Source organism: Rattus norvegicus, chromosome 20, assembly GCF_036323735.1.
Source record: "Rattus norvegicus strain BN/NHsdMcwi chromosome 20, GRCr8, whole genome shotgun sequence".
In the NCBI taxonomy this organism is placed as follows: Eukaryota; Metazoa; Chordata; class Mammalia; order Rodentia; family Muridae; genus Rattus; species Rattus norvegicus.
The window spans coordinates 7,278,538-7,303,450 of record NC_086038.1 but is presented as its reverse complement, the minus strand read 5'-3'; the positions used below and the strand labels follow the sequence as shown (position 1 = coordinate 7,303,450).

Here is a 24,913-nt window from a genome sequence, read left to right as displayed (position 1 = left end):
TGCCATCAAGGGAAGATGGGGCAGGAAGAACTCAAGCGGAGACCTCGGGAGGGGCAGCTCCCTGGCTTGCTTCCCTCCCTTGCTCAGCCATCTTCCTTAAATCTCAGGCCCACCTGCCTAGGAATGGTGCCGCCCACAGTGAGCTGTGCAGGTCCTTATCAGCGTCAGGAAAATGCCTCACAGGGCAGGTGAAAGCCCTTCCTCCTTTGAGGTTTCCTCCTCCCCCGTGTGTGTTGAGTTGATTAGGTGGGTTTACGGAGGGACACAGTCATCCCTTGCAGGGGGAGGAGATCCACCCCCACGCTGCCGTGGGCCCGAGGCAGCACCCTGCATGGCTTCACTTCCTCACACTGGGAACCTCTTAAGGTGTTGTGTGTTACTGTGTACGTTTTGGGAAGTGACCTAAGTCCCATTCCACAAGCTCCCGTTCCTCCCGGCAATGAAAACACCGTGCATTGTACAGAAGTTAGCAGCCATACTGGTGCAGGAAAGGTTCAACCTAATTGTCATTTATCCAGGGTTAGTGTAGCTGGTTTAATGTGTAAGGGCCTTTTGTGCATGGGTTTGAGCACAGAAACAAAATATTCTCTCAATAACGAAGAAAAAGGAAAACCCACCAACCAGCCCTGAAGATGGTGTTGGGATGCAGAGTCGCACACTCTGTTGGTGACATATGTCCTCCAGCCGTCCCGGGGCTGCCTCTCAAGGCACAAGACACCCATCTGCCACCTCCCAGAATTATCACTGGTCCCTGTGTCAGCGGCTCCAAGCTAGTAGGAGAACCGACATTACTGTGAGGTTATGGTTCTGCATACACAGAGCAAGAGAGCAGCACAGGCATTGTTCCTGGCTTCTAGAAAAGTCTCCACACACATGCCAAGGCAGCTACCCGCTGGCACAGCGCAGGGCCTCAGAAGAGGGGACCTGCTCGGAAGCCTGAGGTACAGACACCTTGTCTCCATGCCCGGAAGCCTGGTTAGCAGGGATCCCACTGAGTTAGCCTGTCAGCTGTGTCAGGGTAAGTAAGGACCATTAGACTGTTGGTGTGACAGTAGGGTACGGGTGACCCGTTCTCACCTTGGGTGGTAGAGAAGGAGCCAGTTTCTGACTTAGGTAGGAATAATGAAAGGCTTGGGGGACTCAACAAAGGACAGAAAGAAGTAACCTCTGTGGGAAGAGTCTAGACTTGGAGAGGAGGTTTGAGGTTAGGTGTAAAATCAGCGGAAGAAGCCCAGAGCCAAGCGCCCATGCTGTAAGTTGTGCGAGCTGGCCCGTCTGTGCTCAGGCACAGTGCGTAAGCATTCAGGCCCCTGGAGATGGTGCCACACTTCAGGTAGCAAGACACGAAGTCACGTTTGTCTAACAGGAACCTGAAGAGGGAATTTTTGCAACAGCATAAAGCAGGCAGGTCCTTGACCCCTCGGTCTGCCCCTCCAAGGCCTGGGGAGAGAAGAGAAAGCCCAGGCTGAGTTCAGCGCTCCCCCCCCCCCCCACCGCTCTGACTGCTGAGAGGGACACCAGAGGACAGAGCCCTGCTGTGCGTGCCCCTTAGGTATTATACTGAGTACCAGGCCCTGCTGTGTGAGCACCACAGCGCCCGCCTGAAGTGGAGCGGTCAGTGAGACAAGTGGCAGAGAAGGGAGGGAACTCTGCAGCCATAAGACACCTGTGAAGCAACCTGGAAACACTTCTTTCCTTGGGTTCTCGTTATCCGGGACAGGTCCTCACAGGTCCTCGTGTATCCCAGGCAGCCCTTAACTCTCTGTAGCTAGGAATGATCTTCAACTTTCGATCCCCTCATCCAAAAATCGGCGTCGGGGTCAGAGGCCGGCCTTGAACTCACGGCGGTCCTCTGCAATGGGATCACAGTACTGCTCACGGCAGAATAGGTATTCCGAGCAGGATCTGGTACCGGAAACACTTTTTAAAAGCCAGCTTCTGGTACCAATAGACCTTAAAGCCACAACACGACATGCCTCTTCAGCCTCCTGTCTGTGTGTGTGTGTGTGTGTGTGTGTGTGCGCGCACGCGCGCGCGCGCGTTCATTCCATCCCAATGTTGGGGCAGAGAACCCAGGACCTCCTATTTGCCAGGTAAGTGCCCTTCCACTGCACCTGACTCCTCCTACCCCCCTGCTTCTCTATGCCCATCCCCAGGAGCCTCCCCTCACAGCCTCTTCCCTCTGTGCTTTGACCTCAGCAAGGCCCTGCCCTGTTCTCATTCCGTGGTGTCCCAGCACCTTCGAAACGCTTTGAGGACATTGCCGAGTGAATCAAATAAAACGTCCTCCATCAGAAAAGAAACGGAGGCTCGTTGGCCAAAATCGCTGCGCCCAGAGTCACAGATCCTGGTTTGGCTGGTGTGACAGCAAAAGCCCTTTCCACTCAGCCCTCTGGAAGTCCTCGGCTTCGTTTATTTTTGGATCCCGTCTCCAGAATATGTCAAAATAGCTTTCCCCACAAACTGCTCCTCCCCCCACCCAGATCCTCGAGCCAATCTGAGCCTCCCCGTGGCCCCTCCGGCACCACGCTTGCAGGGTGCGGAGGAGGAAAAGCATTGGCAGGAACATGTGTTCGAGTTGAGTGCTTCCTGCCAAGAAGCACTCCGTGCCCTTAGAACCGGGTTCCAAAGAATAGGCCCCTGTGATGCAGGTAAGCGTCCGGAAAGAGGCCGGTCCAGCAGCCTCAAGAAGGCTGGGCTGGTCCCATGGAGACCTCGCACTCCTGCTTGTTCTTCCAAACTGGTGATTTGGAATCCCGCCTGTGGTGGCGAGCCTGAGACCACTCTGGCCTACATAGCGGGGTCCCTGCCTTCCAGAGGGAAAAACAAAAATTCGAGAGTTGTATCTGGGTGGGAGATGGCTCAGCAATAAGAGCAGGTGCCTGCTTCTCGGGCAGAGGACCAGCATTCAGCTCTCAGCACCCACATGGGGATTCACAGCAGCCTGTAACTCCAGTTAACTCAGGGCGTCTGACTCTCCCTGTTGGCCTGCATGGGCTCCTGCACACACACGGTACCTACACATGAACTCATACAAACACATTAAAATAAGTCTTTTTAAGACCCCTGTCTAAAACCACAGGGCAAGACGTGCGAACGCAGGAGTGTGAGGTCTTCGTGTCACCTTGGAGAGCCACGTGACACCTTGAATTGAGCCTCCCTGTTCGTCAGGCTGAGGTTTGAACTCTGGTTTCAGCTTCAAGACTGAATGTAGGTCAATTTGAGAAGATTTCCTCCAGCTGCCAAGTTTGCATTTCGCACGCTATTTTGGAAGTCTGCCACTAGAGGCCGCTGTGAATGCAGTTTAGCCTTGCGGCTGCTTCAGAAGACAGAAACACCTTTCATGATTTTACTAAGCCGAAGCCAGCTGCTCTTGGAATGAAGAAAACCGAGGACTGCTCAGATTGCCACCAACTAGAATTGAGCTTTGAGCCCAGCAGAATGAGCCTACGAGAGCCAGGGTGCTCCACCTTCTGTCAGCTAGTCTAGGCAGACACTCCCAGGTCTGGGCTGCAGGAGCCTGGGGCCTGGGCCTAAAAAGCTGGCTTCTCCTCTCTGTTTAGTCCTCCCCGAGCAGTAAAATCATCCTTTCTGTGGTAATCCGGAGTCCTTCACTGACATTAGCCAGGAAATAACTTCGCTTGAGAAAACAGTTCAACTTGAGTATTTCTGTCTTTGTTTTTGTTTTGCTTTGTTTTGAGACAGGATCTCTCTGTATCTCTGACTGTCCTGGAACTCTCTACAGACCAGACTGGCCTTGAACTCAGAGATCCGAGCACTGGGATTAAAGGCACATGTCGCCGCCACCCTCCAGTGTGCATTTCTGTCTTTATCACCCAAACCGAGGCTGACCTTATTACACCCATTTCTAGATGAACAAACTGAGGACCAAAGCCCAGTAAAGTGAGTGAATAGACGGAACAATGGGCCCAAAGCCCCTATCGCTATCGAGGGACGGACTTGGGGATGTCTTGCTGAGTTTAGCTCTTTTTCCGTTGTCCCCGTCTTGATACATAGAGGGGGAAGATGACCTTGCAGGTGGGGACATCCACCCTGCTCTGTACTCTCAGGCTCCTTCCCAGAAGCCGGCCGCTGGGGCCCAGGACACACATGACCCTGATCAGCGTGTTAATTGGGTCAGAAATGTAATGGCCGAACCGCTGTGCCAGGCTCATGGAAACCACTTTCCCCTCCTCAAGGGTCTGGCTGGGCTCCGTTAAGAGCTGTGCCCGGTGTACTCAATACAGGCAGAGGCGGTGTGGGGGAGGGGCCGGGCACATCTCTGCTTCCTCATTAACTGACAGGGAAAGTGGCTATTCCGGGTCAGCATATACACGTAGGCAAAGTCATCAAAGGGAGGGGAATCCACAGTTTACCGTTGTTTGCAGCCACGTTCAATCCTGAAGACTTTGCTTTTTGTGGCTCCTTTTCCGGAAACAGGAGGAACGAGGGACTTGGTGAGCTCAGGTCATGGTGGGGCGGCCTTACACTTCTGGTTCCAGTGGATCCTCAAATGCAGGGCTGCAAAATAACCTTCCTCCCTGGTTTGCTTTGTCCCTCTGTCATGCTGGTCATGCTGGAAGTTCACGTGTGTGTGTGTGTGTGTGTGTGTGTGTGTGTGTGTGTGTGTACCTATAGGACCCAGAGCATGGAACATACTGAAGAAAACCTGTGCCATGGAATTATACCCCTGACCCTATCTTTTCCCTACTGGGGGAAACCTAATGAACAGAGATCCCAGCAGAGAGGATGGTAAGACAACTGCTCTAGGCCGGTGGCACAAGCCTGACACCTGAGTCTCACCTAAGGGCTGATGGAATTATCAGAGAACCGGAGAACAGCCATTTCCCTCGGTCAGGGCAGCCATTCCTAGCCAAAGGTAGAGGAGGCAGGCCAACGAGAATGTGTCTGATGAGCTGCCGGGAGTGGGAAGCAGAGCTAATAAACTCAGGGAAATCTCGGCAGGCAGCTGAAGACTCCAGCAGGCTCGCCAGGGCAGGGCCTCCGGGACCTCGGCTTGCACACAAAGCCAGGCTCCTGGCCTTCTGTGCACATTTCAGTTACCTCTGCAGCCAGGCAAGCAAATACGAGTCGCATGGCGTGAAAATCAATTTAGAGCTTAAGGGGGGGGGGGGGGGGAGTAGGGATTTCATCCTCAGCGGCTTCCCAGGCTTGCCCTGTACAGGTACCGCTAGGAGAGACAGCCAGGGCGGTGGGGCAGCAACAGCCCCCTCTTCTATCCCCACCCCCCACCCCAGGGTCTTTGGAGCTAGTCAGAGGAGGAGGAGGAGTTCCAGGAATGGAATTGGCGGAGAGAGAGGCTGTGTCTCCCTGCTCCTCCTCGGCTTGAGAAGACATCATGCTCGCTAGTTGGAAGCCGGCAGGACCGGGAGGAGCTGAGTCTGCTTTTCAGCTTGAGACCAAATCTCCTGTTTTCTAAGATGCTCAGACAAGGGGAGAGGGTCTTAGCATGGAGCAGGGTGTTCAGCAAGCCCCAAAGCAAGCCAGCTTGCCGCACGAGGGAGGGAGGAGGCTGTTTTCATTTGGAATTAGGAGCTGGGGGTGTAGCTGGGTGGCAGAGTGTTTGCTGGCATGGGCTAGGCCTTAGCTTCCAGCACCAACACTATAAAGGGAGTTGGGGGCGGGGTGGGGGGTGTCGAGAAAGATGAAAACTTGGACCCAGGTCGAGGCTGGGCAAAGTCAGGCTGTGGAGTCCAGGTAAGAACCAAGCCTTCCGACCCCAGCCCCGCCCCCACCCTCATGTACACCAATCGGAAGTGAAGCACTGGTCAGATCATGGGGTCTGGGCTAATCTGGAAGAGGTGTAGTCTGATGCACATGCACGGCCTGAGAGAAAAGGCCTGGGGCATCCAAGCTAGCTCTCGAGGATCCTGTCACCAGGGGTGAGCACACGGACCTCATTGCAGGGTCAGAAATGGTACATCTGTGTGTTAATGAGGTGAAAGTTAAGGCAACCATCTAGAGGGAGCTGAGGTAAAATGGTTCATACTGAGGCAGGAAGGTAGCGGATGGGTTCGGGGCCAGCTAAGACTATGGTCAGATCAAGGTCGACGTGGGCCTAGACTGGTAATATAGCTCGGCTGGTAGAGTGCTTACTGAGTTTGATCCTCAGAACTATCTAAAACCAAGTGCTGTAATCCCAGCGCCCTAGAGGTGGAGGCAGGGGCATAGAGAATTTGAGGCCAACCTGGGCTACATGAGATTCTGTCTCCAAAAGGAACAACAACAACAAAAACCCAGACTCTAATTTGAATCTGAGTATTTATTAGCTTTTGTTGCTAATTACCATCCGCTGGCAAACGGCCCTGAAGGGATTTCTTTCCCTCCATGGGCCTCAGTTTCCAGATCCGCAGAGCCATCTTTTAAGACCTCTGCAGCACTGAGGTTTGCAACCCACACCACACCGCTACTGGATGAAGTTTGCCAGGGAGGGAAATCAAGGGAGGTGACAGGTTGTGATGTTTACGCTGGGTTGGAGTGAGACCGAAGTTGGACATTGCTCCGAGAATCAGGAAGAAGTCTGCCTGAGGCCAGGGTCTCAGTTTACAAGACCGGAGGCTTGCATCCTCCCCAGGGCTCTTAGCTCTGTGAGCATGGGAGACCTAGAACGAAGCCAGCTGCTGAAGCAGTCTCAGTCCAGGTTCCTCGCTGCCCATTCATCTGCAGCTTCCTTAGGAAGAAAACTCTTGAGCTGCCATGGCCGCCTGAGCCCTCCACCCTAGAGATGGCTGGGTGTAGGAACTGGTGCAGGAGCAGAGACTTGTTTAGTGGGACGACGGTGGCCAGGGCTGAGTGGGCGGCAGATGTGTGATTCTCGATGCTGTGTTCATGGAGGGTTCTCAGTGAATAAGATGCAGGGAGACAGCCTCTCCTTCCTTTCTGCGAGGCTCTGGCCCCAGACCCTGACGGTGTCAGCCAGATGGTTGACACACAGTTTCCTAGCTTCTTTCTTCCTGAGACACGCAGAATAAATGTTTAATGATGCGTGTGATGGGCACTCGTCAGATGGCACGGACGAGGGCTCTGGGGGGTCTTTCTGAAGGACTTGGTGCTTCCAGAGGCGAGAGCGGGCATTTCGGATGCAACAAGAGCCCTCCACGTGTGAACTGTTGGTACCTGCACTGTCCTCCAGTGCCGAATCAACTGTGAGCAAGACAGCCCTCGTCTGTGTAAAGCTTTCCCAGTGAAAAAACAGACAAAAGGAAAAGAACACAGAGATAGGCATCGGTGAGTGACAAGCTCCTGTGGTGGGGAGAGCTCTGGGGGAGGGTCTCTTTGAAGGGCTGGGGGGCATTGAAACAGACCGGGAACACTCTTCCAAGCAAGGGAAACAAAAGAGCGGATATAAAGGCCTAGTTGGTGACCTGCAGGCCCAGGAAGGCCTGTGTGGCTGGCTGTGGTCACTGGAGTGACCAAAGAGATGCAGCCAGAGAGGTTAATGGAATGTTCTAGTGTGGGATGATAACATGGGGGTGGGGGATCTTGGGCAGAGGGTGATTTGTGCTGCATGCATTAGTGTATACACACACACACACACACACACACACACACACACACACACACGTGTGGACTGTAGGGCAAGAGGCCTCCATCATCTGGAGAGAGAATGAAGGGAGAAAGCCAAAAAGAAAGGCAGACCATGGGGGTTGGGGATTTAGCTCAGTGGTAGAGCGCTTGCCTAGAAAGCGCAAGGCCCTGGGTTCGGTCCTCAGCTCCGGAAAAAAAAAAAAGAAAAAGAAAAAGAAAAAAGAAAGGCAGGCCATGGAGGGCCAGCCAATTGGGAGCTGGTCCCAAAAGAAGGGAATCCCGAGTTACAGCAACAGTCTGAGCTTCACCCTGGGGAAGGTTGGGCATTTCTCAGGGAGCCCAACATCTTCCCGGCCCCATTGGAAATGGCTCGGCCCCACCCTATCTGAGGCAGGTCCTCACTGCTCTGGGGTGTCTAGCCTCACTGTAATGAGTGGGGTTTCTCACTGGGGAAGACTCCTATGACCTTGAACCCATCACTGGCCTCTAAGCTTTTCCGAAATCAAAGGGGTTAACCTACAGGGTCTCTGAGCCACGCTCCTTCTAGTATTTCTAATACTGGATGGAGTCAGACTCCACATCTTACCTCTTTCCTGCTGCTAGGAAGGTTTCAAGTTTCCTCCTGCCCCCCTGGCTCTCCTCCGGATGAGGCTGCCACGTAAGGGGTACAGGGTATTTACAGCACAAGTAAATGAGGGGCTCAACTGAAGCCCATGCCTTTAAGTAAGCTATGCACCCTGCCAGGTCCAAGGCTGTGTTCACCCAGCAATGTTCTCACATATAGCATGGGTACCCCCGTACCCAAGACATACACACACACACACACACACACACACACACACACACACACACACACAATGTCCCCTTGCTCACTCCGGTGCTGCAACACTCACATCAACTTTCTCCCGTTGTAACAGGGCAGATCGGAGGGCGAGCATTTACTCAAAGTGCCTCTGGAGGGGAGGGGCTGAGCAGAAGGGTGACTGCAGCTGCCTCTTCTGCAAGGAGCTTGGTCCCCGGCCCTCAGTGCTTTTCCCCTCCTTATAGATGCCGAGAGCCGCCTCTCAAAATTGCTCTGCCATCATTAACACCACGAATCAGGTCAGATGAAGGCCGTCTGCAGTCTTGGACGGTGAAGGAGAAGTGCTGACGCTGATATTCCCAACTCTTCCGGGCACGGCCCCGGGTCCGTGCTCGAGGTTCTTAATCAGAGGGGTGATGATGCTTCTGTGGTGGGTGGGCCGGGGGTCACGGTTGCTTCCGATCTGGGTTCTAACACCCCCCCCCCAGAGTCAGTCTGTAGCACGTGATGGGTCACCAGAAGGTTTGTCAGGATGTCACGGGTGGCCAGGTGACCAGAGTACACATTCTAGAGAGTGAATCCGGGGTTGGGGATTTACCTCAGTGGTAGAGCACTTGCCCAGCAAGCACAAGGCCCTGGGTTCAGTCCTCAGCTCTGAAAGAAAGAGAAAAAGAAAAAAGAAAAACAGTAGAGAACAAATTCACCCAAATGCATGGGTTTGCTTTAAAGCCGTGCTCCGGACACTCATCGGAGAGTTTTGTTCTGGGCCCGACCTGTGCCTCCCAGACCTCCATTGGTGCCTCCCTTTTGGACAAGCTGGTGGCAGCTGGAACCTGGCACTGTGTCTTCTCACCCACCTCCTGGCCTCATCTTCTACCCCCACCAACCTTTAGGCTTCACTCCAGACACACGTTCTAGATCTGTGGCTGCCAGGCACAGCCCCGGCCTATGTTCTACAGTTGTCCCAGAAGAACGCAACTCAACGGGCTGGAGGGATGGCTCAGTGGTTAGAGCACTGACTGCCCTTCCTGAGGTCCTGAGTTCAATTCCCAGCAACCACATGGTGGCTCACAACCATCTGTAATGGGATCTGATGCCCTCTTCTGGTGAATGCAGCTCAGCTTCCCTGATGGGGTGAAAGTTAAGCCCAGTACACCTGCTGGAGTCTGTGTCTCAGCCTGAGACCTTCTCCCACTCTGGGACACTCTGACCCTGTGTGTCAGGCTAGCAGTGTCAGAAGGTGAGTCCTTCTGGAGCATATAGCTGTCAGCCATGTTAGCCATGGAGCTGAAAGCTGGTGGAAGCCCTGTTTGGGCAGAAAGAGTGAGAAGAGTCCTGGGACCCAGTCCTTGTGCGGGATCAGTGGCCCTTCCAGTCACCCTGCTTTCCCTGATCTCTCAGACGCTCTGTCCAGTCTGTCTCAGAGCTGACTCTAGCACCCATGCAAGGCCTCACTCTCAGTGTGACCACTCAGTCACCTCCCCTCCTGGTTCCCATTCTTCCCCCTTGTCCCCTGATCCCTCTGCTCTCTAGGCCTCAGTGCTGGCTCGTTCTACATGTCCTGAAGCCCAACTAGCTTTTTTTAGATTTATTTATTTTATATAAGTATACTGTATAGCTGTCTTCAGACACACCAGAGGAGGGCATCGGAGCCCATGACAGATGGTTGTGAGCCACCACGTGGTTGCTGGGATTTGAACTCAGGACCTCTGGGAGAGCAGTCAGCGCTCTTAACCACTGAGCCATCTCTCCAGCCCCTATCCTGGGGCTTTTAGGAACAGATTCTTTTTGCCCTTTGTCGTGGTTACCTTTGAGACATGGTCTCTCTACATAGCCCTGCCTGTCTTGGAACTTCCCTTGTAGACCAGGCTGGCCTGGAACTCACAGAGATCCTCCTGCCTCTGCTTCCCGAGTGCTGGGATTAAAAGTGTGCATCACTGTCACCTGCCTTTTCTTCTTCTTCTTCTTCTTCTTCTTCTTCTTCTTCTTCTTCTTCTTCTTCTTCTTCTTCTTCTTCTTCTTCTTCTTCTTCTTCTTCCTCCTCCTCCTCCTCCTCCTCCTCCTCCTCTTCCTCCTCCTCCTCCTCCTCCTTCTTTTTATTCAAGCCTAGGACTTGACAAAGAAATGACCAGATACGGTTTGTTCTTGCCAAAGAGAGCCAGCCGGCAGAGCTTTACAACCAGTTGGGGAGGGAGGAGCCAATACAGGCTGCGTTCTTCTGCAAGGAGACCCAGAGTCACCCCTCCAAATGCTGTCATTTTTCAAGGTCATCAGCACAACAGTCTCAGTGGAACAGCCTCTCTGCCTCTCTATAGCTGCCACCCCAAAGAGGACATCAGAGACAGAGGGGTGTGGTGACTGGTGAGCGGCACTGCCCTTGCTACCCCATGCCCACAGCATGCCCGGGGTAAAGGGGTAACCTAGTCTCTGCCCGATCATTAGAATTGTATTTTAAAACACCTCCCTGCCAGGCAGCGGTGGTGCAGACCTTTGATCCCGGCATGGAGGCAGAGACAGGCAGATCTCTGTGAGTTCGAGGCCAGCCTGGTCTACAGAGCAAGTTCCAGAGCAGCCAGGACTACATAGGGAAACCCTGTCTTGAAAAACAAAACAAACCAATAATAATAAAATAAAAGCACATTCCTAATCACAAATGTCACCAGGTCACTTCAAATCTTTATGCTTCCAGACCATTCCTCTGTATAGTGTATATGGTGTTAGAAATTGTACTCATCCTAAGAACACATACAGAGGACCGGACTGGGTGGAAACGTCTCCTTGCTGCTCATTCCGTCTCATTACCATATTGAACGATACTTTTAGACATATTGACTACAGCTCACTTGGGGTTCAGGCTGGATTTTGTTCTAAATTTGAGATCAATTGAAAATTGGAAAACAATAAAAACCAAACAAACAAAAACCCACAAAGAAATAAGGGGAGACTGTGCAGGGAGAGCCCCAGGCCCAACCCAAAAGTGAGTCATCCCTTCTCTTGCTCCCACCAACCTCCGCCCCCCCTGCCCCCCCCAATCCAGTGCTCCTCCTGGCTGTCTGCCCAGGTGACAGAACTGAGTCCAGCTGATCTGGAGACCGTAGGTAAACAGAAATCACTTGTGCAAGTCCAAGGAAGGTGTTCTGTTTGTCTTCGACTCTGGCTCTGACTGATGTATTGAAAATTGATTTCAAACAGCATTTGCGTGCACCTGCTCGGAATGCCCTGTTGCCAGAAGGCCACCACTGATAGCGACCAGCATCCACGATGTGTAAGGAGGTGGTGGTGGCTGAGGAAGTTGCAGCTCAGCTCTGTTTTGTCTTAGCAAAGCTTACACTGAAGCTGAGGAGGGGCCGCGGGTGGATTTGCTGGAGAGGAAACTACGTGTACAGCCTCCAGGAGCTAGCTTGGAGCTGCAACCCCAGGCCCAGAGGGCAGGCTGAGCCCCGCAGGGACCTCAGGCTTGGCTGGGAAAAGACTGCCTGAGAGATGTTTTGACCCTCCCCTCGCTTCCCAGTGCAGGGCTCTGAGCCAGGTATACTGGGGTACTGGTTGCAAAGCCCAGGGAGCTGAGGCCAACCACTCAGTCTAGTGGAGGAAGCTTCCAGACAGACCCGGGGGTTGGCTCGGCCCCTATGGTCACGACGAGAGGAGGAGGAAGACGACGGAGCTGGGTAAAGGTTGGGCGACTAGCCAAGACTAGGGTTGGCGGACACCAGAGGCGGATGGGCAAGCGCCCACTGACCTACCCTACGTCGGAAACTAGACCAACCTTCCTGGCACCAGGCTGGTCGCCGCCTCCCCAAAAGGGAGATGGAGAGCTCGCTCTGGGCTTAGACCCTCCGGTGGCGGTGTGCACACTCAGCAGAGCCCACTTCCCCGAACCCCGCCTAGATGCTGCCCAAACAGGTGCCCCTTGGACTGTCGCCCTCCCCCAACACACAGACCATGACTGAACAAGTGGGGTGGGGGACTTGCGCAAAGGGCGGTGCGCGCCCTGGGACCTTCTCTGGCTGTCGCTAGCCCTGTCCCCGTCATCCGGAGCCGCGTCCCCACGCCCGCCACGCGCGTGCACACACACATACACGCGCGCACACTCACACACTCACACATCGCTCCTACACTCGCCCCGCTCAGACCCCGCCCCGGCCCCGCCCCGGCCCCTGCGGGCGGCCCCTCCGGCGCCCGCGGACCCCGCACGCAGCGCGCGCCTGGCGGGAGGCGGCGGGGACTCCGGGCACATTTGATTTTCCCGCAGTCCAGGCACCCCGGAGCCGGAGCCCTAGCAGAAGACGTGGCGCTGCGCCCCAAGCCCCAGGCGGCGCAGTCCTCGTCCCCCTCCCCGAGACCCCACGCCCCTTCTGGGACCCCTCCCAGCTGCGCCCCGGTTCCCTCGCCGCGGCCCCCACCTCCCCGCAGCAGCTCCCGCGCCCCGTTTCTCCGCGGCCCCCGCTCTCCGCCCCCTTCCCGCTCGCACTTCCCACGCCCCCTCTTCGCGCTCCTCTCCTCCCCTGGCCGCCCAGCCCAGGGCTGCAGCCGCTTCGGAGGAGGCGTGAATCGCGCAGGAATATTGACTAATTTGGGGTGGGGTGGGGGGAACGGTGGGCGATGGATCAGCCCGAGGACATGGCGTCGCTCAGCGAGTTCGACTCCTTGGCGGGCAGCATCCCGGCTACCAAGGTGGAGATCACCGTGTCCTGCAGGTGAGCCGCCCGCGGTTCGGGTCCCCCTGCCCCGCCCCTGGACCAGAGTCCCTCTTTCTCTATAGCTTCCAGCTTTTGCTTAGCGACCCTGCTTTTCAGGGTTCTCATCTCCCGGGCGCCCCGCTGCCTGTCTTCGGAGACCCCCTGCCCAGCGGCGGTTGGCGACAGCTGAATGGGCAGCCAGGCAGGGGGTCAGATTCCCAGAAAGTTTGGTTTGGAGCTGTTGCTTCCAGAGCAGGAGGAGGACACAGAAACAGGGGTCCCAGCACCAGAGTGGGAAGGGGAGGAGCTGCTCCAGGGTCTCCACTCAGGCTCGCTCTCTCTCTGATTTATCCTTTTCCAAAAGGAGAAGCGAGAGAGACTGGCGCCATTGCTCTCAGGCATGACCCTCTGTGCCTACTGTGACCTCCCTTCTCCCCCTTCTCTGGCCTTTGCCCTAGCCTCCTCCCCTTTCCTCCACTGTCTTAGAACCCAGGATTTTAAAGCCTCTTGCTTTAGCCTCCAGCAAGAAGGATCAACCGGGACAGTAGTCTCAGAGAGCAGGAAGCCCTGCCGAACTTAGAGTGGCGTGGCGCCATTAAAAACCAGTAACTCCGATGGAAAAATCTTAAGCCCAAAGAGGGAAAGGCTGGTGATGCGGTGTCCAGAATCCCCAGGCAAGAGGAGGAGGAAGGAGTTTGCTTTGTAGACTGCCACCCCCAAGTCCCCAGTAATGCCATACAGGTTGGGCTTCTCTGAGAGGCTGGGCCTCCCAGGTTCTCTGAATAGGCTGCCCCGAGGCTGGACAGACATGTGGCTGACCCTAGGCACACTGCTTTGATAGTTCTGTGAGGGACATTGTGGTGCCTATATAACTCACCCTGAGGTCCTGGCAATAGCCCATAGAGTATTTCTGGAGCCCCATCGTACCCTTTTTCCGAATCACTCACCTCTAATCTATGCAGGTCACCGTTGGGTCAGACTTTGTCTGCTTCAGGTCCCCTCAGCTCTGAGTTACTGAGTTTGAGACACTGGGGAAGTGTCCATATGGCCTGAGATGCTGGCCTAGGGTGTGAAAGAGGATGGATTCTGGGGGAACTTCCTCCTGAGGACTTGAGGTGAGGGCTGCTGAGGTGGTGTCCCCAGCCAGGCTCTCCCGGGGAGACTGCCGTGGTGACTCCCAGATGCATGTCCATCCCCCACCCCTCAGTCCCACACAGAGACAATTTGAACTTGCCTTCACTCTGCTGGGAGCTTCCTGATGGCCCATTAGCTCCCCGTCTCACCTCCTCAGCTGTCAGCAGCTGCTAGCTTGCCCTCCTTCTGCACCACAGCCCTGCCTCCCGCCTTCAATCACGCCTGTCACCTTCAGTCTCTTCAGTTGTCTCCTGGAGCCTTCCCACCTCTGAGCTTCTGAACAGCCTGTTCCCTACCGGGAAGGGCTTTGTGCTTATCTCTTTCAGGGACATCCTTTTGTCCCAAAAGACATCAGCTTCTACATCCCCAGGACCCTGAGTGTAGAGCTTCGGAGTGAACATGGAAGGCAGGAAAATTCCCGAGCGAGACAGGCCCCGTGGAGCCTTCCGCCCCGTATAAAGGCGTCATAGCCGTGAGACCCGGAGTCAGGCACCTTGCTAGGGATCTCTGACTTGCCACTTGAGACAAACTTTAGGCCCCAGTTTCCCAACTGGGAAGTCCGTCTCCCCCCAGGAAAGCCTCCCTCGCAGAGGTAGCTCATGTACTTGGCACAGGGTGGGCACAAACACTACAGGGGGATAGAAGGGTGGGAACATTGAGCAGCAGGTGGCCACGGTGACGGACAGAAACCCTTGTATCCTCTCTCTGTTTTCTGGAGGCATCCAAAGGATGAAGATGTCCTCTGTGAGAGGTACCTGGTGCAGGAGAGTTCCTAGGTTAGGCTCTGGGTTGACCCTGCTGAAGGGTCTCTCTGAAGGGACATGATCCACATCTTTCGGAAGGCCTGAACAACCTCTCCGTCTCTCCTGAAGTGAAAATGAGGGAGATGTGGTTTTGGTGAGGAGAGACCAGGACAGAATGGTCTCTTGGAACAGAGGGGAGGTGACAGGACAGTCCGGGTGGCCTTGGCTCTATAAATCATCTCTTCTTTACCTGGGGCCAGTTTTCCAGCTTTGGGGGAGGGTGGAGACCTGAGGAGCCCACACTGCCCTCATACACTTTATTCCAAGCTTACCAGTTACAGAGTCCCCTCTCCTGCCTCCTGGTCAGCACTGACTGGACCCCCTAGAGTAGAAACTTTGGGGTGCCCTACTATGAGCATCTCAGTAACCCCTGTTGACAACTTCCTCCAGATGGACAGTTGGGGGGCAATGCTTCAGGGTGGCTAATGGGTTCTCTGGCTCCCTTGATCCAGCCCCAGGGCCTCTGCTGTGTCCTAGGGGCTGATCTAGACACGTGCTGTGCGTGACCCAAGCACTTCAGCAGAACACAGAGCATCCAGGGCAGGGTCCTATATTGTCCAGAGTCTCTCTGGTGCCTAGTGTGTGTTCAGAAGGCAGAGAATACCAAGGAACAGGCACATTAGGGCCTCTGCCTCTGGAGAGAACATCTTGGGTCAGTCTGTGGTTCACTCCGAAATAATTACTGTCACTGAGTCTGGTAGACCCAAGCCTGAGGGTGTAACCAGCCTTGTGCTACTGGATACATGGGTTAAGATTGTGAGCTTGGCCAGGCATGGAGGAGAAGAAGGAGGAGGAGGAACAGGAAGAGGAAGAAGAGGAAGAAGAGGAGAAGAAGGAGAAGGAGGAAGAGGAGAAGGAGGAGAAGGAGAAGAAGGAGAAGGAGGAGAAGGAGGAGAAGGAGAAGGAGAAGAAGGAGAAGAAGGAAGAAGGAAAAGAAGAAGGGGAAGAAGGAAAAAGGAGGAGGAGAAGAAGTTTGGCTTTATATCTTCCTGGGTTCAAATCCCAGTTTTCTTTTCTTTTTTTTTTAAAGATTTGTTTATTTATTTATTTAATGTATGGTACACTGTAGCTGTCTTCAGACACACCAGACCTCATTACAGATGGTTGTGAGCCACCATGTGGTTGCTGGGAATTGAACTCAGGACCTCTGGAAGAGCAGTCGGTGCTCTTAACCGCTGAGCCATCTCTCCAGCCCCCAAATGCCAGTTTCCATATAATCTCCCCCTACCTGTCTGTGTGTGTGTGCACGCACACTCAAATGAACAGTCACTTGAGGCCACTGGAGATCAGACACATATCACTCAAGCACACTGCCGCCGAGGCACACTCCGGCTCTGTTCCTGGGACTCCTGCTGAGCTGCTTCTCCAGTCTGGCTTCAGTTTCCCCCTCTGTCAAAGAGCACAGTGATCCCTGTCAATCAGAGCGACTCGATGGACTAATCCGAGAACAGTGGCAGGCATCGCCCCTCAGCGGACATCACGCAGTAACAAAGTCTGTGTCTACGGTTCGATGGGGAGAGCCCAGGAGATGGTTTGATGTGATTCCCGGAGGAAAGATGGTTCATGGCGACGGATTCCAGCAGACGTGCTAGAAAATGTGACTTTAAACACCCTCGAGCCTCGAGGACTTTCCCCCTGACAGTCAGTCCCAGACCTTCTACTAGGAGTGTTAACCATTCTGCAAAGCCATTCCAAGCTCACCTGGCCCCTGCCCTCTTCTTCCTCCAGAGGCCCTGACAGGCCAGCATCTGTCTTAGCTGTGGTCGAAATAGCTTGAGTTCTTCATATTACAGGAAGCCTTTGCACTTGGTCCGGGAGGGTCATATTAGACAGGCATACAAGGGCAGGTTAGACGGCCCCTCAGGAGCTAGTGGGTTACTGGGCTTCTGCCCCAGAGGTTGGTTACTGCCATCTGTTTAAGCCAATGTGCAGCACCCTGTGGAGAGAGACAGCCCAGCTCTGGAGCTGTGTCCTGGCCTTGGAGACACATGTGAGTTCACTCTCCTGCTCCTGAGAGGAAGGGGAGACTGCCGTGGGGAGGGGGAGAGCCTGGTGGCCGCTGTAAGTCAGCATTAGGAGAGCCATTTAACCATTGACCACACCCAGATCGTCAACAAAGCCAGGGAAGGTCACCATGGTACAGGTTGGACATTTCGACTGAGCAGTTGCCAACCTTGTTAGGCAAACGTGTTCCGTCTATACTAGTGGTTGCCGTCTAAGCCAGCACCTCAGATAGCACCATCTTAGAAGATTGGGAGCGTTTGTTTTTCAGCTGCCTGGGAAACCAATGGTCAGTTTCCTGAATGTCTGACTTTGTCCTCTCCCAACTCTGTGTCTTGGGGTTAGGACTTCACCTGAGGAGTGGGCCCTGACCACCTGACCAGGCTTCCTAAGTGGAGGCAGCTGCAGGCTGGTGAGGACCAGAGTGACCGCCCCTCAGTGGGCTCCTTGGCACTGCTGCTCCCAGCAAGCTTCCTTCCACAGGAAGGCGACTGACCTCCTCAAGTCTAGGGGAAGTCTGGCTTCTCCAAGGGTTGTGACCGGCAGAGAGATCTCTCTAGCCAGATTGCACGGGTTGGTGTGGTGTGGGGTGTGTGTGTGTGTGTGTGTGTGTGTGTGTGTGTGTGTGAGCGTGCACGCACGCACTCTGTTTCTGCCTTCTGGGGATGGAATTGCAGGCAGGCTGTCATTCCCACTCACTATTTCTATGGATTTCTGGGGACCCTGGCCCCCATCTTTATGCTAAGCTATCTCTCCTGCCCCCACCGACCCCCCACTGTGACTTTTTAGCTCCCCACAGTCCTCTGCAGTAAATTGCAGCTTTTCTTTTTTTGTCTGCCTAGGAAATCAAGCCCCAGAGAGGTGAAGGCCCATGCCTGCGGTTAGTGTCAGCAGGTTTTAGAGGTGTGGATCCATAGATGGCCCATGTCCTCAGTGGTTAAGGCCTTCAGAGCTTCTCGAGGATGAGGGGTCGGGCTCTTTGAGATCCTGGAGGGACCCGGAGGCAGGCGGTGCTCCCTCAGGAAAAGGGAAAGGAAAGCAGGCCTCTTGCTTGCCTAAGAGGCAAAGCACAGAGACTTCTATAATGAAGCCAGCCTTCCGGTAGCTTCCTTCCCTGGTCTCCCAGCTCACACTCCGGCAGTGCGTAAGTAATAGGGAAGCCTACCCAATGCCCAGGATGGAACTAGGGCCTGGCCATTTCCCTAGCAAGTGTTCTGACGTTGAGCATCAGGCCCTTTTGGTCTGTGAGACGGTATCGGTGTGTACCTCAGCTGGCCTTGTGAATTCAAGCCCATCCCCCCCTTCTCTCAGCTTCCACGATGGTGGGCTTACATGGGCGCAGCACTATACAAGCTATGCCCTGTTCTGTTCTTCGAGAGTTGAAGGTCTTACTACGTAGCCTTGGCTGTCCTGGGGCTCACTGCACGTAGACTAGACTGGCCTCGAACTCACGGAGATCTGATTGCCTCTGCCTCCCGAGTGCTGGGATCAGAGGGATGAGCTACCGGTTCTATCCTACGTGAATTTTTTTTTTTTTCGGAGCTGGGGACCGAACCCAGGGCCTTGTGCTTGCTAGGCTCTACTGCTGAGCTAAATCCCCAGCCCCTACGTGAATTTTTTAATAGGCAGATTAAATCTGTAGACGTATCAGCAAACGAGTTCATGCAATTCAGACAGCGAGGCATGTGACGCCCGTGAAGACGCTGAGAAGAGCAGAGGGGTTTGCAGAGCAGAAAGGAGGGAAGTGCAAAGGCCCGGGGGCAGAAAAAGCCTTGTTCTGCTTGTAGAAGTGCAGGGGGTTCAGTGTGGCAGGAATAGGATGAGTGGTTGGGGGAACCCAGCTGAGATCAGAGAGGGAGGGAAGCTATAAGCCACACACAGCCTTGGAGGAGACAGGCAGGAGTTTTGGAGACTTCTCACACCATGGGGAACGGATGCTGTTAAGCGGGAGTTAACCTCACAGACAAGCCTCTGGTTGCTGGGATGCTAGGCTGGCAGGGTGTGGGGTGCATCAGGAAGTCGGATATGATGCCAGGCAGGCCGAGTGGAGGGCCGTGACAGTAACATAGGGAGAGTGGATTGGCTGGGGAGTGGCTTGGAGAGTCTATAGAGCTCACCCAGTAGAGCTGGCACGGTGCCAGGGGACAGAGCAACGAAGCCGCTTCCCGTCTCCGGTTTAAGCTGGTGGCTTATACCTGCTCTGAGAAGCAAGTGACCCCCACGTACCTACAAGAAACTGAGGCGTGGGGAGGCCCTCCAGAGAGACAGATTGCAGCGTGGCCACGTAGGATCCCCACCCAGCTGTTTCTGAGGACACAGCTCTCTCCCCTGACCCTGCGACCTGGCAGGGACAATTAGGGTAATATCTCGCAACGATAAAAAACGCCGCCAGCCCCAGAAGGCTTGCTGGATGCCCTGTGAGAAGTGCTCATTAGGCCTAGCAAGGTTGCTTGGCAGGGAGATGGCAAGGAGGTGGTGGTGGGTACACATGCCCTGGTCTTTCCTCCTGGCCTGTCTTCTTTGATGACTTCTTCTTGTGAGGCGTGCGGGAGATGGGTGTCTTTCCATTCCTCTCTGATGGGCCACTGTGGTGGAAGGGGCATAGGTGGCCCATATGGGTGTGGGAGATCCCAGGTTTTGCGCTCCTGGGCACCTCCGTGACTGGGACTTGAGAGGTCGGATCATTCCCTTTCGGAATGTGAACCAGCGTCTGCTGGTATTGAGATTAGGGTCTGTTGAACGTCCCAGGTTAGGTACCTGACAAAGGACCTGGCCAGTTGTGTGAGGGAGCGGTCACCCCTCATCTACTCCATTGACCAGATGTTTGGCATGAAGTTGATTTTGAAAAACAAAGCGATATCTGTGTTCTCTCAGGACTTGCGGCTCAGTTCATCTGAGCCTACCACCAGCTAGTCTCATACTAATTACCTTGTCTGGTGTATACCACTGTTCCCAGTTCAAAGAAACCAATTTGCCTGCCTCTTTCCCTCCCTCCCTTCCTCCTTCCTTTTCCTGTGCTGGGATTGAACCTGCGGCCTTGTGCGTGCTAAGTGAGTTCCCTATCACCCTCCCTTTCTTTTATTTTTGTTTTCAAAGATTTATTGATTTATTTTATGTATATGAGTACACTGTAGCTGTCTTCAGACACACCAGAAGAGGGCATCAGATCTCATTACAGATGGTCGTGAGCCACCCTGTGGTTGCTGGGATTTGAACTCAGAACCTCTGGAAGAGCAGTCAGTGCTCTTAACCACTGAGCCACCTCTCCGGCCCCTGAGCTTTAACCATTTTGACTTGTGTTCTTCTGAGACAACTAAGTTGCCAGAATTCCACTGAGCTCACTATGTAGCCCAAGCAGGCCTTGAACTTGTGATTTTCCTGCCTCAGAATCACGGGTAGCAGACCTGGGGAGCCAGGCTTAGCCTTTGCCTAATGTTTGCAGCCTCTTGGTTTTCTTTGAGAATTGAACAAGACAAACCCGTATCCTTGGGGCTGGGGATTTAGCTCAGTGGTAGAGCGCTTACCTAGGAAGCGCAAGGCCCTGGGTTCGGTCCCCAGCTCCGAAAAAAAGAACCAAAAAAAAAAAAAAAAAAAAAAACCGTATCCAGCACACAAGTACCACCCCCCCCCCATCTGCTTGTCTCCAGGGTCCGTGATCCCTGCTGAGGGTCCCCAGCCTGCGATGGCTGATGTACAGGGTCTTAATGTACTTTCTCATTACAGCTATGTGCAAAGCTTGGCACCTCCGAGAGAGAAAACCAGGGGGTGTAGTTACCTCAGGCAGGGAGAGGCATATCCTCTTAGACAGAGCCTCTGTCCCAGCCCCTCACCAGCCCCTCTCTCTGGTCTCTCTGCTGGGAAATCCCCCATCACCTTCCACTGGGACCTCAGCAGCTCCTGGCCCCACAGCCTGGTAATGTTTCTCCCAGCCTCCCTGGGAGCTGGGGAGTTGGAAATGAGTCCTTGGGGGCGGCAGGAAGCAAAGAGCCTTGGCTCTGCCTTCCCAGCCTCGGTTTAAGGCACAAAAGAAGCCAAGCTCTAGGCAGCTGAGCAGACAGCCGAAGGGTTTTATGCTCTTTTGGGGGAAAAAAATACATTTTGACTTTTCTCCCAAAGGAGAAAGCAGAGGAAAAACACCTAAGATCTGGTTTAGTCTGGTCTGGTCAGTGCCCTGGTGACTGGGGCCCTGCTTGAAGCTGAAGGCCTGGTCTCACAGGCTGTGTTTCTCTGAGCCAATGGGGGCCTGAACAACTGTAGGGGTTCTTGGGGGCTGAACAGACGTGTCTTGGGGTCTTTGGGGTCATTTACTGACCTGTAAATGCCAGGCAATGCACATTTATTGATCTAAGCAGCCCTGGGCTGTCCTGAGCCCCATTTTATGAGTGGGGACATTGAGGCACGAGGTAGTCGGGTCACCCATGCAGAGCCGGGATGTGATGCAGTTTGCCTGTCTGTAGCTAACAGGGTGTATGAAGGCTCTGAGTGTCGCCCTGACCAGCCCTTGCTGTCCTTCCTGTTCTGGTTTGCTGGGTCCTCGGTGAGGAGTCATTCATTAATTCTCCTGTATGTACTGGACGAGGGAATCAGTGGACTGTGATATGTATTCTGGGAGACCAGAAGTTAAATAGACACTTTCTCATGGGTTATAGTTATCATTCATTCATTTCTTATTTTTAAGTGATAGAGGCAGGAAAGGCTGATATCTGAAGCTGACTAAGGTTTGGTTAATGAGAATCTCCAAGGTGCAGTGCACCATGGTGCTAATCTGGAGAAGCTGTGGTTGTGGTTTGGGTTGGGGAGCACTTCAGATCTTAGTATACTGGGGGGCGGGAGTGGCTTCAGAGACTCCCAGCTCATTCATTCATTCATTCTTCATTCATTCGTTCATTCATTTATTGTATGTAAGAACACTGTCCCTTTCTTCATTCATTCATTCATTGTGAGCACACTGTTGCTGTCTTCAGATACACCTGAAGAGGGCATCAGATCCCATTACAGATGGTTGTGAGCCACCATGGGGTTGCTGGGATTTGAACTCAGGACCTCTGGGAGAGCGGTCAGTGCTCCAACCACTGAGCCATCTCTCCAGCCCCTGCCCCCTTAAAGACAGGGTTGCATGTAACCCAGGCTGTTCTAATCCACAGTATAGTCCCCAGGATGGCCTTGAACTCCTGCCTCACTTGGTCTCCAGTCTCCCTCTGCTTGACCTGAGTGCCAGCGTGTCAAACATGTGGAATCCTCATGGCCCCGGGGCATTTAATGAAGTTGATCAACTGTGCTAAGGAATGTCTTTCCTTTCTATTCTGTCTGAGGCCAGACCAGAGGCCATCTCCAGGCTCAGCACCAACTTTAGGTCCAGACACCCAGTTCCCTCTATCTCTGCTAATTCTCTCTCTCTCTCTCTCTCTCTCTCTTCTTTCAGGAACCTCTTGGACAAAGACATGTTTTCCAAGTCTGATCCACGTAAGTCCTTCTCTGATGGCAACAGCCACCCCACTGACACAGCAGCCTGGCGACTAGAGACAGGGGCCAGCAGCCGCTCTGGCTAAGTATTGGAGCTGTGCAGGTGTGGGCTAGTTAGTCAAAGCTGGCAACCGCTGAGGGTGTCCAGAGAACTGGGGAGTTGGCCCCTACTCTGCCATCATCCTTGGACTTAGCACCTCAGAGCAGCTTGGGAGGTGTTGGGGCGTCTGACACAAGAAGGCTTCTATCTATGAGCCCCAGTTGGCTCTGCTCTGGGGGGGAATGAGCATGGGTTTGGGAGAGCAGTCCTGGCCATGAGCATGACCTTGTGTGGGTAGGTCTTTGGCCTTCACAGAGCCTCAGTTTCCCCATCAGTTGAGAGGATCTGGTGACAGTAACAGGTCTCATGGAACCCTTCCGACTCTGGAAGGACAGTGTTTCCGACACCAACCTCACCATACCCGCCACTCAGTCCTCTGTCACACCCACGTACCCACCCGCCTCACACCCCGGGCCCTTTCTATGGTGTAGCAATTGACAGCCCTTGAGTTCCCTCCCGAAAGAGGTGCCAAGGTGTTGTCATGGAGAGCGAGACCCACTGGGGACCTGGAGATAAAACTCGCTGGCCGGATGCTTGTGCAAGATGTGGGGCCGATCTGCGTAGCAAACCAACTGTGGTCTAGGTTTAGAGGCCAGGCTCTTCTGGCCTTCATTCACTGAAGCCCCAGCTACTTCAGCAGATGCCCGCCCTTTCTCCGAACCCAGACGAGCAAATCCAGGCTGAGGCCCTCCCTTCCTCTCGGTCTGAGGTATTAACCCGTGTTTTCTCTTCTCCTCCCCAGTGTGTGTTATGTACACTCAAGGGATGGAGAACAAGCAATGGCGAGAGGTAAGTCCCGCCCCTTTCCTACCCAGGACGCACCAGCGTGTTGTGTTGTTCATCCCTCTGTAGTACCTAAGGCTGGCGGGGCGAGCAGAGGGTATGGAGCCTGAAGCCAGAGTGGGCTGTGCCTGTCCTCAAGAAGCTCTGGGAAGAGGGGAGACTCGACTGTTAGTTGCTTTCTGAAACTGAGAGGAGCTTAAAGGAAGGGAGATTGATTTTGGCTCAGATAATGGGGGTGGGTCTAGCAATGGTTGCTTGGCCCTGAGCACTTGGTTGGGGAAGCACATGGAAAGGGGGAGCTGCTCACCCTGTGGAGGACAGGAAACAGAGGATAAAGGAAATGCGGGAGAAGGAGTAGTAAATACCCAGGGGCATAGCCCCACTGACCTGCTTCCTCTGCCTAAGCCCCGGCGCCCAGACATTCCATAGAAAATCTGTGTTCAGGGCACCACACCACTCATTAAAAAGGAGGGGAAAAAATCCATTTGTTAGATCAGAGCCCTATGGTCTACCTACTGATCTCTGGAAACTCCCTCGCACACACAAGGAAGCGTGTTTTAAGCCATTCGTGGTGGCAGAAGTCATCAATCCCAGCACTCGAGAGTCAGAGACAGGAGGAACTTTGTGAGTTCAAGGCCAGCCTGGTCTACTTAGCAAGTTTCAGGACACCCAGGGCTACAAAGAGAAACCCTGTGTCAATAAAAGAAGGAGGAGGAGGAGAAAGAGGATGAAGAGGAAGAGGAGAAGGAGGAGGAGAAAGAGGAGGAAAAGGAGGAGGAGGAGGAAGAGGGGGAGGATTGCTTTGCAAATCACCAATGTGTTTCTCAATTCAGTTAAACCAAAAGCGTTAATGACTGAAAATTTACCTCTGACCCCAAAAAGGCTCACACCCATCTCATACTACAAACTGCGTTCAGTTCATCTCTCTTGTCCCCACTTTCTTAACCGTCCCAACAGGAGACTCAAGACAACTCTTGGCTGTAAACTCATACGGGAAGAAAACAAAACCAAACACAAGTTACACATTTCCAAGATACGGCAGCCTAGAGCACACATTCCCACTCCCAACACGGAGGAACGGGAGAACAACAAAATGGGCCCAGACTAAAGCAAGGCCACCAGAGCCACCCAGCAGAGCAAATACCAGATCCTCTAACTCCACGTCTGTGGACACACTGTGGTGTCTCCGTGTGTACCAAACAAGAGCCCCTCACAGGACCTTGCTGTTTGCAGCCCCCATGGCCTCTCTCCTAGGTCATGGCCACTTCACTGACTAAGCTTCCCTCAGCAGAGGTCCACGGTCAACTCCAGCATCCTGGGGTTAGCCAAGCTCCATTCTCTCAGCTTCATCCGTCACCCTCTCTGGAGGCAGCTCACGGGATCTGGCCATACACTGCCCAACCCAACATGCTCCAACAGGCTTTCCTTTGAAATCTGGGTGTAAGCCTTGGTGACCTTTGACCTTTGCATTCCAAATGCCAATGGCACCAGCGTCCTGTGGCCCACACCAGAGGCAGATGCCAGCGTGAGCCTTGGCTAGGCCCTTTGGGCTACCATTGCAGTAGGCTCTGAGTGAATAAAACAACCCTTTAGGCTGCCC

At 54.0% G+C, this 24,913-nt stretch overlaps 1 protein-coding gene and 1 long non-coding RNA gene across 4 annotated transcripts in view; one reads left to right on the top strand and one right to left on the bottom strand.

The window, feature by feature from the left end:
• Nucleotides 1–6,263: 6,263 nt before the first annotated feature.
• Nucleotides 6,264–8,596, bottom strand: LOC102547155 (uncharacterized). Its single transcript, XR_362042.5, has 2 exons — nt 8,442–8,596; nt 6,264–7,196 (listed from the first exon to the last, which is right to left on the bottom strand). It is a non-coding gene; the product is annotated as an uncharacterized LOC102547155 (long non-coding RNA).
• Nucleotides 8,597–12,491: 3,895 nt separating this feature from the next.
• Cpne5 (copine 5) overlaps nt 12,492–24,913 on the top strand; it is an 82,571-nt gene continuing 70,149 nt past the window's right edge. The window contains exons 1-3 of one of the 3 annotated variants that reach the window (XM_017601646.3): nt 12,492–13,047; nt 22,390–22,430; nt 23,273–23,319. In XM_017601646.3, coding sequence (XP_017457135.1) covers nt 12,953–13,047; nt 22,390–22,430; nt 23,273–23,319 — 183 coding nt within the window. In that variant the 5' untranslated portion in view covers nt 12,492–12,952. The remainder of the gene's footprint in view (nt 13,048–22,389; nt 22,431–23,272; nt 23,320–24,913) is intronic. The other 2 variants (XM_017601647.3, NM_001107616.2) reach the window with 2 other exon arrangements.